Below are 17,217 nucleotides of genomic sequence, written 5' to 3' on the forward strand. Positions count from 1 at the left end.
CTGTTGACTGACTGACATACCCCACAAACTGTGTCCCTCTGTTGACTGACTGGTATACCCCACAAACTGTGTCCCTCTGTTGACTGACTGACATACCCAATAAACTGTGTCCCTCTGTTGACTGACTGACATACCCCACAAACTGTGTCCCTCTGTTGACTGACTGGTATACCCCACAAACTGTGTCCCTCTGTTGACTGACTGACATACCCAACAAACTGTGTCACTCTGTTGACTGACTGACATACCCCACAAACTGTGTCCCTCTGTTGACTGACTGGTATACCCCACAAACTGTGTCCCTCTGTTGGCTGACTGACATACCAACAAACTGTGTCCCTCTGTTGGCTGACTGACATACCCAACAGACTGTGTCCCTCTGTTGGCTGACTGGTATACCCCACAAACTGTGTCCCACTGTTGACTGACTGACATACCCCACAAACTGTGTCCCTCTGCTGACTGACTGACATACCCAACAGGCTGTGTCCCTCTGTTGGCTGACTGACATACTAACAAACTGTGTCCCTCTGTTGACTGACTGACATACCCAACAAACTGTGTCCCTCTGTTGACTGACTGACATACTAACAAACTGTGTCCCTCTGTTGACTGACTGACATACTAACAAACTGTGTCCCTCTGTTGGCTAACTGACATACCCAACAAACTGTGTCCCTCTGTTGGCTGACTGACATACCCAACAAACTGTGTCCCTCTGTTGACTGACTGACATACTAACAAACTGTGTCCCTCTGTTGACTGACTGACATACTAACAAACTGTGTCCCTCTGTTGACTGACTGACATACCAACAGACTGTGTCCCTCTGTTGACTGACTGACAAACCCAACAAACTGTGTCCCTCTGTTGACTGACTGACATACCCAACAAACTGTGTCCCTCTGTTGACTGACTGACATACCCCACAAACTGTGTCCCTCTGTTAGCTGACTGACATACCCAACAGACTGTGTCCCTCTGTTAGCTGACATACATACACAACAAACTGTGTCCCTCTGTTGACTGACTGACATACACAACAAACTGTGTCCCTCTGTTAGCTGACTGACATACCCAACAAACTGTGTCCCTCTGTTTACTGACTGACATACCCCACAAACTGTGTCCCTCTGTTAGCTGACTGACATACCCAACAAACTGTGTCCCTCTGTTGACTGACTGACATACCCCACAAACTGTGTCCCTCTGTTGACTGACTGACATACCCAACAGACTGTGTCCCTCTGTTGACTGACTGACATACCAACAAACTGTGTCCCTCTGTTGACTGACTGACATACACAACAAACTGTGTCCCTCTGTTGACTGACTGACATACCCCACAAACTGTGTCCCTCTGTTAGCTGACTGACAAACCTAACAAACTGTGTCCCTCTGTTGACTGACATACCCAACAAACTGTGTCCCTCTGTTGGCTGACTGACATACCCAACAGACTGTGTCCCTCTGTTGACTGACTGACATACCCAACAAACTGTGTCCCTCTGTTGACTGACTGACATACCAACAAACTGTGTCCCTCTGTTGACTGGCTGACATACCCCACAAACTGTGTCCCTCTGTTAGCTGACTGACAAACCTAACAAACTGTGTCCCTCTGTTGGCTGACTGATATACCTAACAAACTGTGTCCATCTGTTGGCTGACTGACACCCAACAAACTGTGTCCCTCTGTTGACTGACTGACATACCCAACAAACTGTGTCCCTCTGTTGACTGACTGACATACCCCACAAACTGTGTCCCTCTGTTAGCTGACTGACAAACCTAACAAACTGTGTCCCTCTGTTGACTGACATACCCAACAAACTGTGTCCCTCTGTTGACTGACAGACATACCCAACAAACTGTGTCCCTCTGTTGACTGACTGGTATACCCAACAAACTGTGTCCCTCTGTTGACTGACTGACATACCAACAAACTGTGTCCCTCTGTTAGCTGACTGACATACCCAACAAACTGTGTCCCTCTGTTGACTGACTGACATACCCAACACACTGTGTCCCTCTGTTGGCTGACTGATATACCTAACAAACTGTGTCCATCTGTTGGCTGACTGACACCCAACAAACTGTGTCCCTCTGTTGGCTGACTGACACCCAACAAACTGTGTCCCTCTGTTGACTGACTGACATACCCAACAAACTGTGTCCCTCTGTTGACTGACTGACATACCAACAAACTGTGTCCCTCTGTTGACTGACTGACATACCCAACTTACTGTGTCCCTCTGTTGGCTGACTGACATACCCAACAAACTGTGTCCATCTGTTGACTGACTGACATACCCAACAAACTGTGTCCCTCTGTTGACTGACTGACATACCCAACACACTGTGTCCCTCTGTTGGCTGACTGACATACCCCACAAACTGTGTCCCTCTGTTGGCTGACTGACATACCCAACAAACTGTGTCCCTCTGTTGACTGGCTGACATACCCTACAAACTGTGTCCCTCTGTTGACTGACTGACATACCAACAAACTGTGTCCCTCTGTTAGCTGACTGACATACCCAACAAACTGTGTCCCTCTGTTGACTGGCTGACATACCCTACAAACTGTGTCCCTCTGTTGACTGACATACCCAACAAACTGTGTCCCTCTGTTGACTGACAGACATACCCAACAAACTGTGTCCCTCTGTTGACTGACAGACATACCCAACAAACTGTGTCCCTCTGTTGACTGACTGACATACCCCACAAACTGTGTCCCTCTGTTGACTGACTGACATACCAACAAACTGTGTCCCTCTGTTAGCTGACTAACATACCCAACAAACTGTGTCCCTCTGTTGGCTGACTGACATACCCAACAAACTGTGTCCCTCTGTTGACTGACTGACATACCCCACAAACTGTGTCCCTCTGTTAGCTGACTGACAAACCTAACAAACTGTGTCCCTCTGTTGACTGACATACCCAACAAACTGTGTCCCTCTGTTGACTGACAGACATACCCAACAAACTGTGTCCCTCTGTTGACTGACTGGTATACCCAACAAACTGTGTCCCTCTGTTGACTGACTGACATACCAACAAACTGTGTCCCTCTGTTAGCTGACTGACATACCCAACAAACTGTGTCCCTCTGTTGACTGACTGACATACCCAACACACTGTGTCCCTCTGTTGGCTGACTGATATACCTAACAAACTGTGTCCATCTGTTGGCTGACTGACACCCAACAAACTGTGTCCCTCTGTTGGCTGACTGACACCCAACAAACTGTGTCCCTCTGTTGACTGACTGACATACCCAACAAACTGTGTCCCTCTGTTGACTGACTGACATACCAACAAACTGTGTCCCTCTGTTGACTGACTGACATACCCAACTTACTGTGTCCCTCTGTTGGCTGACTGACATACCCAACAAACTGTGTCCATCTGTTGACTGACTGACATACCCAACAAACTGTGTCCCTCTGTTGACTGACTGACATACCCAACACACTGTGTCCCTCTGTTGGCTGACTGACATACCCCACAAACTGTGTCCCTCTGTTGGCTGACTGACATACCCAACAAACTGTGTCCCTCTGTTGACTGGCTGACATACCCTACAAACTGTGTCCCTCTGTTGACTGACTGACATACCAACAAACTGTGTCCCTCTGTTAGCTGACTGACATACCCAACAAACTGTGTCCCTCTGTTGACTGGCTGACATACCCTACAAACTGTGTCCCTCTGTTGACTGACATACCCAACAAACTGTGTCCCTCTGTTGACTGACAGACATACCCAACAAACTGTGTCCCTCTGTTGACTGACAGACATACCCAACAAACTGTGTCCCTCTGTTGACTGACTGACATACCCCACAAACTGTGTCCCTCTGTTGACTGACTGACATACCAACAAACTGTGTCCCTCTGTTAGCTGACTAACATACCCAACAAACTGTGTCCCTCTGTTGGCTGACTGACATACCCAACAAACTGTGTCCCTCTGTTGACTGACTGACATACCCAACAAACTGTGTCCCTCTGTTAGCTGACAGACATACCCAACAAACTGTGTCCCTCTGTTGACTGACTGGCATACCCACCTAACTGTGTCCCTCTGTTGACTGACTGACATACCCAACAGACTGTGTCACTCTGTTGGCTGACTGGCATACCAACAAACTGTGTCCCTCTGTTGGCTGACTGACATACCCCACAAACTGTGTCTCTCTGTTGACTGACGGACATACCCAACAAACTGTGTCCCTCTGTTGGCTGACTGACATACCCACAAACTGTGTCCCTCTGTTGGCTGACTGACATACACAACAAACTGTGTCCCTCTGTTGGCTGACTGACATACCCACAAACTGTGTCCATCTGTTGACTGACTGACATACTCACAAACTGTGTCCCTCTGTTGACTGACTGACAAACCCAACAAACTGTGTCCCTCTGTTGGCTGACTGACATACCCAACAAACTGTGTCCATCTGTTGACTGACTGACATACCCAACAAACTGTGTCCCTCTGTTGGCTGACTGACATACCCAACAAACTGTGTCCATCTGTTGACTGACTGACATACCCAACAAACTGTGTCCCTCTGTTGGCTGACTGACATACACAACAAACTGTGTCCCTCTGTTGACTGACCTACCCAACAGACTGTGTCCCTCTGTTGACTGACTGACATACCGAACAAACTGTGTCCCTCTGTTGACTGACTGGCATACCCACCAAACTGTGTCCATCTGTTGGTTGACTGACATACCCAACAAACTGTGCCCTCTGTTGGCTGACTGACATACCCAACTTACTGTGTCCCTCTGTTGACTGACTGACATACCCAACAAACTGTGCCCTCTGTTGGCTGACTGACATACCCAACAAACTGTGTCCCTCTGTTGGCTGACTGACATACCCAACAAACTGTGTCCCTCTGTTGACTGACTGACATACCACAACAAACTGTGTCCCTCTGTTGACTGACTGACATACCCAACTTACTGTGTCCCTCTGTTGACTGACTGACATACCCAACAAACTGTGTCCCTCTGTTGGCTGACTGACATACCCCACAAACTGTGTCCCTCTGTTGACTGGCTGACATACCCAACAAACTGTGTCCCTCTGTTGACTGACTGACATACCCAACAAACTGTGTCCCTCTGTTGGCTGACTGACATACCCAACAAACTGTGTCCCTCTGTTGACTGACTGACATACCCCACAAACTGTGTCCCTCTGTTGACTGACTGACATACCCCACAAACTGTGTCCCTCTGTTGACTGACTGGTATACCCCACAAACTGTGTCCCTCTGTTGGCTGACTGACATACCCAACAAACTGTGTCCCTCTGTTGGCTGACTGACATACCCAACAAACTGTGTCCCTCTGTTGACTGACTGACATACCCAACAAACTGTGTCCCTCTGTTGACTGACTGACATACCCAACAAACTGTGTCCCTCTGTTGACTGACTGGTATACCCCACAAACTGTGTCCCTCTGTTGGCTGACTGACATACCCAACAAACTGTGTCCCTCTGTTGACTGACTGACATACCCCACAAACTGTGTCCCTCTGTTGACTGACTGGTATACCCCACAAACTGTGTCCCTCTGTTGGCTGACTGACATACCCAACAAACTGTGTCCCTCTGTTGGCTGACTGACATACCCAACAAACTGTGTCCCTCTGTTGACTGACTGACATACCCAACAAACTGTGTCCCTCTGTTGACTGACTGACATACCCCACAAACTGTGTCCCTCTGTTGGCTGACTGACATACCCAACAAACTGTGTCCCTCTGTTGGCTGACTGACATACCCAACAAACTGTGTCCCTCTGTTGACTGACTGACATACCCCACAAACTGTGTCCCTCTGTTGGCTGACTGACATACCCAACAAACTGTGTCCCTCTGTTGACTGACTGACATACCCAACAAACTGTGTCCCTCTGTTGGCTGACTGACATACCAACAAACTGTGTCCCTCTGTTGACTGACTGACATACCCACCAAACTGTGTCCCTCTGTTGGCTGACTGGTATACCCCACAAACTGTGTCCCTCTGTTGGCTGACTGGTATACCCAACAAACTGTGTCCCTCTGTTGACTGACTGACATACCAACAAACTGTGTCCCTCTGTAGGCTGACTGACAAACCACAACAAACTTTGTCCCTCTGTTGGCTGACTGACAAACCAACAAACTGTGTCCCTCTGTTGACTGCTTGACATACACAACAAACTGTGTCCCTCTGTTGACTGACTGACATACCCAACAGACTGTGTCCCTCTGTTGACTGACTGACATACCCAACAAACTGTGTCCCTCTGTTGGCTGACTGACATACCCAACAAACTGTGTCTCCCTGTTGGCTGACTGACATACCCAACAAACTGTGTCCCTCGGCTGACTGACTGACATACCCAACAAACTGTGTCCCTCGGCTGACTGACTGACATACCCAACAAACTGTGTCCCTCTGTTGGCTGACTGACATACCACAACAAACTGTGTCCCTCTGTTGGCTGACAGGCAAATCCCACAAACTGTGTCCCTCTGTTGGCTGACTGATATACCTAACAAACTGTGTCCCTCTGTTGGCTGACTGACATACCCAACAAACTGTGTCCCTCTGTTGACTGACTGACATACCAACTTACTGTGTCCCTCTGTTGGCTGACTGACATACCACAACAAACTGTGTCCCTCTGTTGGCTGACAGGCAAATCCCACAAACTGTGTCCCTCTGTTGGCTGACTGGTATACTCAACAAACTGTGTCCCTCTGTTGGCTGACTGATATACCCAACAAACTGTGTCCCTCTGTTGACTGACTGGCATACCCTCCAAACTGTGTCCCTCTGTTGGCTGACTGGCATACCCACAAACTGTGTCCCTCTGTTGGCTGACTGGCATACCCACAAACTGTGTCCCTCTGTTGACTGACTGACATACCCCACAAACTGTGTCCCTCTGTTGACTGACTGACATACCCCACAAACTGTGTCCCTCTGTTGACTGACTGACATACCCCACAAACTGTGTCCCTCTGTTGACTGACTGACATACCCCACAAACTGTGTCCCTCTGTTGACTGCCTGACATACCCCCAACAAACTGTGTCCCTCTGTTGACTGACTGACATACCCAACAAACTGTGTCCCTCTGTTGACTGACTGACATACCCAACAAACTGTGTCCCTCTGTTGACTGACTGACAAACCCAACAAACTGTGTCCCTCTGTTGGCTGACTGACATACCCAACAAACTGTGTCCCTCTGTTGACTGACTGACGTACCCAACAAACTGTGTCCCTCTGTTGACTGACTGACATACCCAACAAACTGTGTCCCTCTGTAGGCTGACTGACACACCACAACAAACTGTGTCCCTCTGTTGACTGACTGACATACCCACCAAACTGTGTCCCTCTGTTGGCTGACTGGTATACCCCACAAACTGTGTCCCTCTGTTGGCTGACTGGTATACCCAACAAACTGTGTCCCTCTGTTGACTGACTGACATACCAACAAACTGTGTCCCTCTGTAGGCTGACTGACAAACCACAACAAACTTTGTCCCTCTGTTGGCTGACTGACATACCTAACAAACTGTGTCCCTCTGTTGGCTGACAGACAAATCCCACAAACTGTGTCCCTCTGTTGGCTGACTGATATACCTAACAAACTGTGTCCCTCTGTTGACTGACTGACAAACCAACAAACTGTGTCCCTCTGTTGGCTGACTGACATACCCAACAGACTGTGTCCCTCTGTTGACTGACTGACATACCCAACAAACTGTGTCCCTCTGTTGACTGCCTGACATACCCAACAAACTATGTCCCTCTGTTGGCTGACTGACATACCCAACAAACTGTGTCCCTCTGTTGACTGACAGACACCCCACAAACTGTGTCCCTCTGTTGGCTGACTGGCATACCCACAAACTGTGTCCCTCTGTTGACTGCCTGACATACCCAACAAACTGTGTCCCTCTGTTGACTGACTGACATACCCCACAAACTGTGTCCCTCTGTTGACTGACTGACATACCCCACAAACTGTGTCCCTCTGTTGACTGACTGACATACCCCACAAACTGTGTCCCTCTGTTGACTGACTGACATACCCAACAAACTGTGTCCCTCTGTTGACTGACTGACATACCCAACAAACTGTGTCCCTCTGTTGGCTGACTGACATACCCAACAAACTGTGTCCCTCTGTTGGCTGACTGACAAACCAACAAACTGTGTCCCTCTGTTGACTGACTGACAAACCAACAAACTGTGTCCCTCTGTTGACTGCCTGACATACCCCACAAACTGTGTCCCTCTGTTGACTGACTGACATACCAACAGACTGTGTCCCTCTGTTGGCTGACTGACATACCAACAAACTGTGTCCCTCTGTTGGCTGACTGACATACCCAACAAACTGTGTCCCTCTGTTGGCTGACTGACATACCAACAAACTGTGTCCCTCTGTTGGCTGACTGACATACCCAACAAACCGTGTCCCTCTGTTGACTGACTGACATACCCAACAAACTGTGTCCCTCTGTTGACTGGTTGACATACCCAACAAACTGTGTCCCTCTGTTGACTGAACGACATACACAACAAACTGTGTCCCTCTGTTGACTGACTGACATACCAACAAACTGTGTCCCTCTGTTGGCTGACTGACATACCCAACAAACTGTGTCCCTCTGTTGGCTGACTGACATACCCACTAACTGTGTCCCTCTGTTGACTGGTTGACATACCCAACAAACTGTGTCCCTCTGTTGACTGACTGACATACCCAACAAACTGTGTCCCTCTGTTGACTGACTGACATATCCAACAAACTGTGTCCCTCTGTTGACTGACTGACATACCAACAAACTGTGTCCCTCTGTTGACTGACTGACATACCCCACAAACTGTGTCCCTCTGTTGACTGACTGACATACCCAAACAAACTGTGTCCCTCTGTTGACTGACTGACATACCAACAAACTGTGTCCCTCTGTTGACTGACTGACATACCCCACAAACTGTGTCCCTCTGTTGACTGACTGACATACCCCACAAACTGTGTCCCTCTGTTGGCTGACTGACATACCCAACAAACTGTGTCCCTCTGTTGACTGACTGACATACCAACAAACTGTGTCCCTCTGTTGGCTGACTGACATACCTAACAAACTGTGTCCCTCTGTTGGCTGACAGGCAAATCCCACAAACTGTGTCCCTCTGTTGACTGACTGACATACACAACAAACTGTGTCCCTCTGTTGGCTGACTGACATACCAACAAGCTGTGTCCCTCTGTTGGCTGACTGACATACCCCACAAACTGTGTCCCTCTGTTGGCTGACTGACAAACCCAACAAACTGTGTCTCTCTGTTAGGTGACTGACATACCCAACAAACTGTGTCCCTCTGTTGGCTGACTGACATACCCAACAAACTGTGTCCCTCTGTTGGCTGACTGACATACCCAACAAACTGTGTCCCTCTGTTGACTGACTGACCTACCCAACAAACTGTGTCCCTCTGTTAGGTGACTGACATACCCCACAGACTGTGTCCCTCTGTTGGCTGACAGACAAACTCTACAAACTGTGTCCCTCTGTTGACTGACTGACAAACTCTACAAACTGTGTCCCTCTGTTGACTGACTGACATACCAACAAACTGTGTCCCTCTGTTGGCTGACTGACATACCCAACAAACTGTGTCCCTCTGTTGGCTGACTGACATACCAACAAACTGTGTCCCTCTGTTGACTGACTGACATACCAACAAACTGTGTCCCTCTGTTGACTGACTGACATACCCAACAAACTGTGTCCCTCTGTTGACTGACTGACATACCCCACAAACTGTGTCCCTCTGTTGACTGACTGGTATACCCCACAAACTGTGTCCCTCTGTTGGCTGACTGACATACCCCACAAACTGTGTCCCTCTGTTGACTGACTGACATACCCCACAAACTGTGTCCCTCTGTTGGCTGACTGACATACCCCACAAACTGTGTCCCTCTGTTGACTGACTGACATACCCAACAAACTGTGTTCCTCTGTTGACTGACTGACAAACATAACAAACTGTGTCCCTCTGTTGGCTGACAGGCAAATCCCACAAACTGTGTCCCTCTGTTGGCTGACTGACATACCTAACAAACTGTGTCCCTCTGTTGGCTGACAGGCAAATCCCACAAACTGTGTCCCTCTGTTGACTGACTGACATACACAACAAACTGTGTCCCTCTGTTGGCTGACTGACATACCAACAAGCTGTGTCCCTCTGTTGGCTGACTGACATACCCACAAACTGTGTCCCTCTGTTGGCTGACTGACAAACCCAACAAACTGTGTCTCTCTGTTAGGTGACTGACATACCCAACAAACTGTGTCCCTCTGTTGGCTGACTGACATACCCAACAAACTGTGTCCCTCTGTTGGCTGACTGACATACCCAACAAACTGTGTCCCTCTGTTGACTGACTGACCTACCCAACAAACTGTGTCCCTCTGTTAGGTGACTGACATACCCCACAGACTGTGTCCCTCTGTTGGCTGACAGACAAACTCTACAAACTGTGTCCCTCTGTTGACTGACTGACAAACTCTACAAACTGTGTCCCTCTGTTGGCTGACTGACATACCCAACAAACTGTGTCCCTCTGTTGACTGACTGACATACCCCACAAACTGTGTCCTTCTGTTGGAAGACACTGTTTCTGATTTCATACGAGGCTGATTATATTGAAGAGCTTAACACAACATATTAGAAACATTTGTATGACTTCTCATTTCATTTATAGGTATAAAGACTGTGTGTTATCTTTAAATAGCAAAACGAAAACAATTTTTTCAATTTCTCAGTTATCAATTTTCCATTTCTATATAGAAACATTCCTGCTTGCTTCACCTACATACGATATTTACAAGTCCCAGCTATTTCGATATTCAAGTGGTTGTTCCCATTATCACGATTATCGTGACAGATGTCGATAATAACTGAGAAATTAACAACATAAGGTTTTTAGAGATGCAGGTTAATGATGACAATAAGAAATTTTTATATTCGATAATAAGATCTCATTTGTAAATATTCCAGTCCCTTATGTGATATGAAGTCAGACGTGTTGTATGTCTGGTGGTTCCCTTGTAACCGCCATAGTTAATATTTCGAGAATGTGACGTAACCCAGATTTGACCTAGATTTGTATGGTGGTGTCGCTGTGACCTAGATTTGTATGGTGGTGTCGCTGTGACCTAGATTTGTATGGTGGGTGTTGCTGTGACCTAGATTTGTATGGCGGGTGTCGTCGATGAAGCAGAAGACGCTTACTCTATCGGAGCGCCTGGTCTTAATGTCCTTGTACTGTCTCAATGTTCTCAATGGTCACTATGATCTCCGTGCAGACTTGTATTTTTCTTCGTATGTAACCATCGGTTTATCGATTTTGGTTTGAAATCATGGTTGCCTTCTTTTATCGGTATTTGCTATTGTTTGTGTCTTCTAGATTTGTAGGCGGTTGCCGAGTGGTTAAGGTGTCCCGACACTTTATCACTAGCCCTTCACCTCTGGGTCGCGATTTCGAAACCCACGTGGAGCAGTTGCCTGGTACTGACCGAAGGCCGGTGGTTTTTCTCCGGGTACTTCGGCTTTCCTCCACCTCCAAAACCAGGCACGTCCTTAAATGACACTGGCTGTTAATAGGACATTAAAACAAATAAACTAAACTACCAGATTTTCGTTAAGATGGTTGCCATCTAGACTATCGAAAAATAAAATCTTTTTAGAGATATGAATATATACTGAATGTGCCGAAAGTCTCAAGAAGGAACAAACTACCACATTTGGTATTATAATCTGTTAAAATTGAGAGTAAATTATTATGTCAAAATCCGAGGAGAAGGTAAATATTTACAAACATAGATCAACAGCCATTAACATGTCATCAAACAAAACAATAATCCCCGTGACTCTCTCCTGTATACCGTTTATGTACCTACATTAAGGAGATCAGTATTACTAGTGTCTGTCGGTAAAATACACCAGCACGTGAAGAGTAAATTATTGATACAGTGTTAATCAATGAATCGTCAGCCACAAATCTATACATCCTGTCGATAATCAATGATTTGTAAAGTCATCCCACAGTGGAGAGGTTTGACATCTTATCACCGGTACAGTATCAGGCTAACGACCGGAGATATTGCTCTAGATCCAGGAAGATTTGTCTTTCATTTCCAATTGACTTGCATTTTTACGGTGGCTGATTTGTGCCATTTCGTCTTTCGGGGCGAAAAGACGAAAATCAAATATCTCGTCCTTTCCTTTACAAAACTTAAATTTTCGCCCCGAAAAGACGAAACATCATAAATAAATGCACGCAAATAAGCGACTTTACTTCTCGTCTTTTCGGGTTCATTATTTTCGTCTTTTCGAATTTTCGCCTCGAAAAGACGAAAATTAACAAAACTTAATTTTCGTCTTCTTCCTTTCGACCCAAAAGAGGAAATTAAAGTTTTGTTAATTTTCGTCTTTTCGCCCTAAAAGACGGAAGGACGAAATGGCACAAAACAGCCACCGTATATTTCAGAGAAATTATTGGCAGTGCTATCGTGCCATAGTCTCTATATTAACAGGTACTATCACCAGACTCCAAATACACAAGAAAATCTAAAGCATTTTTCTCGATATTATTATTATTGTTTGGCAATATAAAGTCACGCGCAGGAAATATAAAATCGCTTGTAAAGAGGGTTAAATCCAACAGAAATGGTGGAATCAGTTGATCATTTAGAGTTACAATATATTCTATAGCACAACTATCATTCAATATAACGGTTCTGTGAGATTGAGGACTAAACAGGGCTGGTTAAATTGTAAGTGGTCATGTAATATGACAAAATTGATTCTAACAAATCATACAAAAAAATTGTTTTGCTTGACAATTATATACAACGGATATTGTCCTTTTCACTTGTACATTAAAAGTCTAGTTGCGTTTATTTTTGGTATCCAAATTGATTGCCCCAATCAAATCCTGATGTCATCCGTTCACTACAAAATACACATGTTCGATTCAGAATCGTAAGACCACAATCAATTCCCTGTTACCCCCTGTGGTAAATACATCTAGTTTCCATAAAACAGCGGATATTGATGTCATTAGTAAAATTGAAAAACGAAACGCAAATGTGTGTTGCTGGTTTTAGAGAAGGTAAGTGTGTTTTTGTTCTAGAAATGGCTGAATCGTGAATACTGTACATTCTGACGTGGAATGTACTTCCGGAGGAACTTTGACCAGGACCCAGTGTGGTGTTGGGTATGGAAACAGCCTCTATTATAATTAAGATACCAATTCAATACATACCCCACGCTAATAATTATAACCATGTGACTCTGTGGTAGCATTGCATGTTTTGTTGTTATCACAGCCAAAAGCAATTAATGCCGATTGATTTGTTATCAACATAATTCCATTACAACTGGATGTCATATGTCGATAGTCTACAATACATTAAATACAGGGCCATTTATATAACAAATATCAGTAATTATTAACCCGATAAAAACTAAGCGATGATAGAAAAATTTTGACCAATCAGAATGCTTCTTTCTATTCGTCGCATTGAAAACCGTCAAATTTTCTGTTCGGGATAAAACAAAGCGAAGGAATAATAATTGGTTAGTTTGATGGACTTCTGTAATGTACATTACAGTTTTTAACAAAATACTAAAATACTAATTTCACAACAGTTTTGTAAACCTGAACACCAGAAAACAACCGAAAGAACTGAAGTTACCGTATTGTATTCAAAGTCAACGAGTATGCTTCTTATTCCCGCGCTTTTCGACGCATAGATTGTTCTCTCTCTCTGTTTTTCGTCTTTAACAATGAAAAGGATAAAAAAAAATTATAAGGTTTCCTTTAAAAAAAAAACAACAAAAAAACCCCAAAAACCCCGAATATTTCACTCGTATGACAGATTGCAACAATATTCCGACACACCCGTGAAATACATGTTACATTTGTGTTCAACACGAAGCCAAGCAGGATTCTTTCTATATCTTCTTTATACACTACTCGATAGCGATATCATCTTAAATAAAGCATACATACAGTTCTGTAGATCCAGCAATATGATGGCTTCCAGAGCATAATCTCGAGGTGAAAGTCGTCCTAATTGACAAGCTGGGATTTTGAGTGATGAATCTTATATACACAAAATGATTTCGTATTTATTTCATGGCGAATAATTTACGCGATCGAATATATTAAAATCGTGCAACATATTCCAGATGGGCATGGTGCAGACATTCTCTTTGCACAAAAGCCTTGTTTAAACACACATACATGCATGTACATCACCGTTAACACAATCAGCAATATTATCAGTAAACAAAAGTATGCTTATGTCACAGACAAATATTATTCACACAAACATTGAATGGCTTCGGGCGTAATAAAGAACAAGTGATTCAAAGAACTTAATAAATATAAGTTTGAAAATCTGTTTTTCAGCACGAGTGTGCATTGCATTGTGTAGTGGATATCTCCTGTCAAGCTGTGGCCGTATACTGCAAGTCTTCTCAGCAGACCGGATCTTTTGATTGTGAACTCAACTACGCGAGTTACATTATAGCGAACAACTCGGACATGTGTTATTCCTTAGTGCAATCCAGGGACGAGTTCGTCAATGGTGTAAACGTTCAAGATCTTTCGACAACAACGGTGCCGCTAGCCGTGACAACAGCAGCAGCCCCGACAACTGTGATAGCTTCAGTCTCGTCACCCACTGCAACGTCCCAGGTACTTCTACGAGCATAGCTACAGTCCGTAGGCATTGTTTTGTCCATTTACAGTTACAGACACGGGTAAAATTGTCGTAATGGATGTAAGTTTATCAGGAAACATATATCCTCAAGCGAAATGGAACGTGGATATTTATTTTAGTTGATCTTTCCACTGCATGAGAAGGAGGTCAATGTAAAGTTGATTTACCCTTACTTGAATACAGCGCGATCTGATTGCCTGGTTTAGCGCGATTGGATTGTCTGGAACAGCGCGATTTGATGAGTTTATTAAGCGCGATTTGATTAGGTTATTTAGCGCGATTTTATTAGTTTATTTAGCGCGATTTGATTGGCTTATTTAGCGCGATTTGATTGGTTTATTTAGCGCGATTTGATTGGCTTATTCAGCGCGATTTGATGAGTTTATTAAGCGCAATTTGATTGGTTTATTTAAAGCGATTTGATTTAGTTTATTTAGCGCGATTTGATTAGCTTATTTAGCGCGATTTGATTAGTTTAGAGCGATTTGATTAGTATATTTAGCGCGATTTGATTGGCTTATTTAGCGCGATTTGATTGGCTTATTTAGCGCGATTTGATGAGTTTATTTAGCGCGATTTGATTAGTTTATTTAGCGCGATTTGATTGGCTTATTTAGCGCGATTTGATGAGTTTATTTAGCGCAATTTGATTAGTTTATTTTCCGCGATTTGATTAGTTTATTTAGCGCGATTTGATTGGCTTATTTAGCGCGATTTGATTAGTTTATTTAGCGCGATTTGATTGGCTTATTTAAAGCGATTTGATTTAGTTTTATTTAGCGCGATTTGATTAGCTTATTTAGCGCGATTTGATTAGTTTATTTAGAGCGATTTGATTAGTTTATTTAGCGCGATTTGATTGGCTTATTTAGCGCGATTTGGTTTATTTAGCGCAATTTGATGAGTTTATTTAGCGCGATTTGATTAGTTTATTTAGCGCGATTTGATTGGCTTATTTAGCGCGATTTGATTAGTTTATTTAGCGCGATTTGATTGGCTTCTTTAGAGCGATTTGATTAGTTTATTTAGCGCGATTTGATTGGCCTATTTAGCGCGATTTGATTAGTTTATTTAGCGCGATTTGATTAGCTTATTTAGCGCGATTTGATTGTCTGGTAAAACGCGATCCGATTGCTTGGTTGTGCGCAATTGGATTGTATGGTACCTTACAATTTGAATGAACATGAGAAATTGAAATCATTTGGTATTAAAATAAAAACCACAAATCAATTCAAAACAATTGAAGGACATGATTTTGTAAATCAAGTTTTTTTAAAGGGCGGATGGGGGCGTTTAAGGATATATCAAATATCATAAATTGAAATGAAATTCCATGTATAACTACCTTTTGCTGTTCACGTGATTTCAAAATGATATCATTACAGGTAAGAGGAGGGATCGGAAACCTTATCAATATGTGTTCCTCTTCGTCAGCGATAGATATAGCCCTGATCATGGACGACGGGGTCTACATATATGACGACTTACCATCCCTCGAGACGGGCGCATGCGCGGGGCCGCTTGCACTATCGACAGTTTTCTCTGGATACAGCGGCGCAAAGTCACTGCCAGCAATATCGAATATTATATGTCTGATGGTCCATCAGAATAATGAAATCGACATGTTTGACAGTAAGTATTTAAAACGACATCTATTGAAATCATTCTGGACAGCAATACAAATATTCTCATACCAAAACTATAGTTAACGAAATAAATTCCGGTAAATACCAAAACCATAATTAAAAAAATCATTCCGGTAGATACCAAAACATTAATTAACAAAACTAATCCCGGTAAAATTCAAAACCATAAAAAAATTAATCTCGGTAAATACCAAAACCATAATTAGCAATAAACGAAAATGACTTGATGGCAATTCCCTTCTTATCAATTTGACTTTTTATTTTTTTATTGTCAGCGCTTTTGAGAGATGGGCACGCAACGCGCTTTTTACAAGAAAAGATATATATTCGCATGCGTGTTTATAGTTGTGCAATGTAGAACATATACTTGAGTCCATTCTCTGAAATTAATACCAATCATGACCCCATTTTTAGCCCACCATCTCATATGTAGGTTGCCCTTGGTCCCTAGTTACAATGTATGCATATTTCATTTTGGGACCAGTCAGAAAACAACATGGCCGACAGGCAGTCATCTTGGATTTTGACAATTAAAGTTTATTATCGCTATTTCTCAGAAAGTACTAAAGGGATCTTTCTGAAGTTTCATATGTAGGTTGTTGACCTTGGACCCTAGTTACAATGTATGCATATTTCATGTTGGGGCCAATCGGAAAACAACATGATCGACAAGCAGCCATCTTAGATTTTGACAATTGAAGTTTGTTATCACTATTTCTCA

General features: G+C 44.0%; 1 protein-coding gene across 1 annotated transcript in view; it reads left to right on the forward strand.

The window, feature by feature from the left end:
* Window positions 1–16,561, forward strand: part of LOC117317725 — a 32,780-nt gene extending 16,219 nt beyond the window's left edge. Inside the window, exons 3-4 of the mRNA XM_033872626.1 lie at window positions 14,538–14,825; window positions 16,236–16,561. Of these exons, the coding sequence (XP_033728517.1) occupies window positions 14,538–14,825; window positions 16,236–16,559 (612 nt within the window). The 3' untranslated portion in view covers window positions 16,560–16,561. The remainder of the gene's footprint in view (window positions 1–14,537; window positions 14,826–16,235) is intronic.
* The last annotated feature ends 656 nt before the right edge of the window (window positions 16,562–17,217 follow it).

The sequence above is a fragment of the Pecten maximus genome, chromosome 19 (assembly GCF_902652985.1).
Source record: "Pecten maximus chromosome 19, xPecMax1.1, whole genome shotgun sequence".
In the NCBI taxonomy this organism is placed as follows: domain Eukaryota; kingdom Metazoa; phylum Mollusca; class Bivalvia; order Pectinida; family Pectinidae; genus Pecten; species Pecten maximus.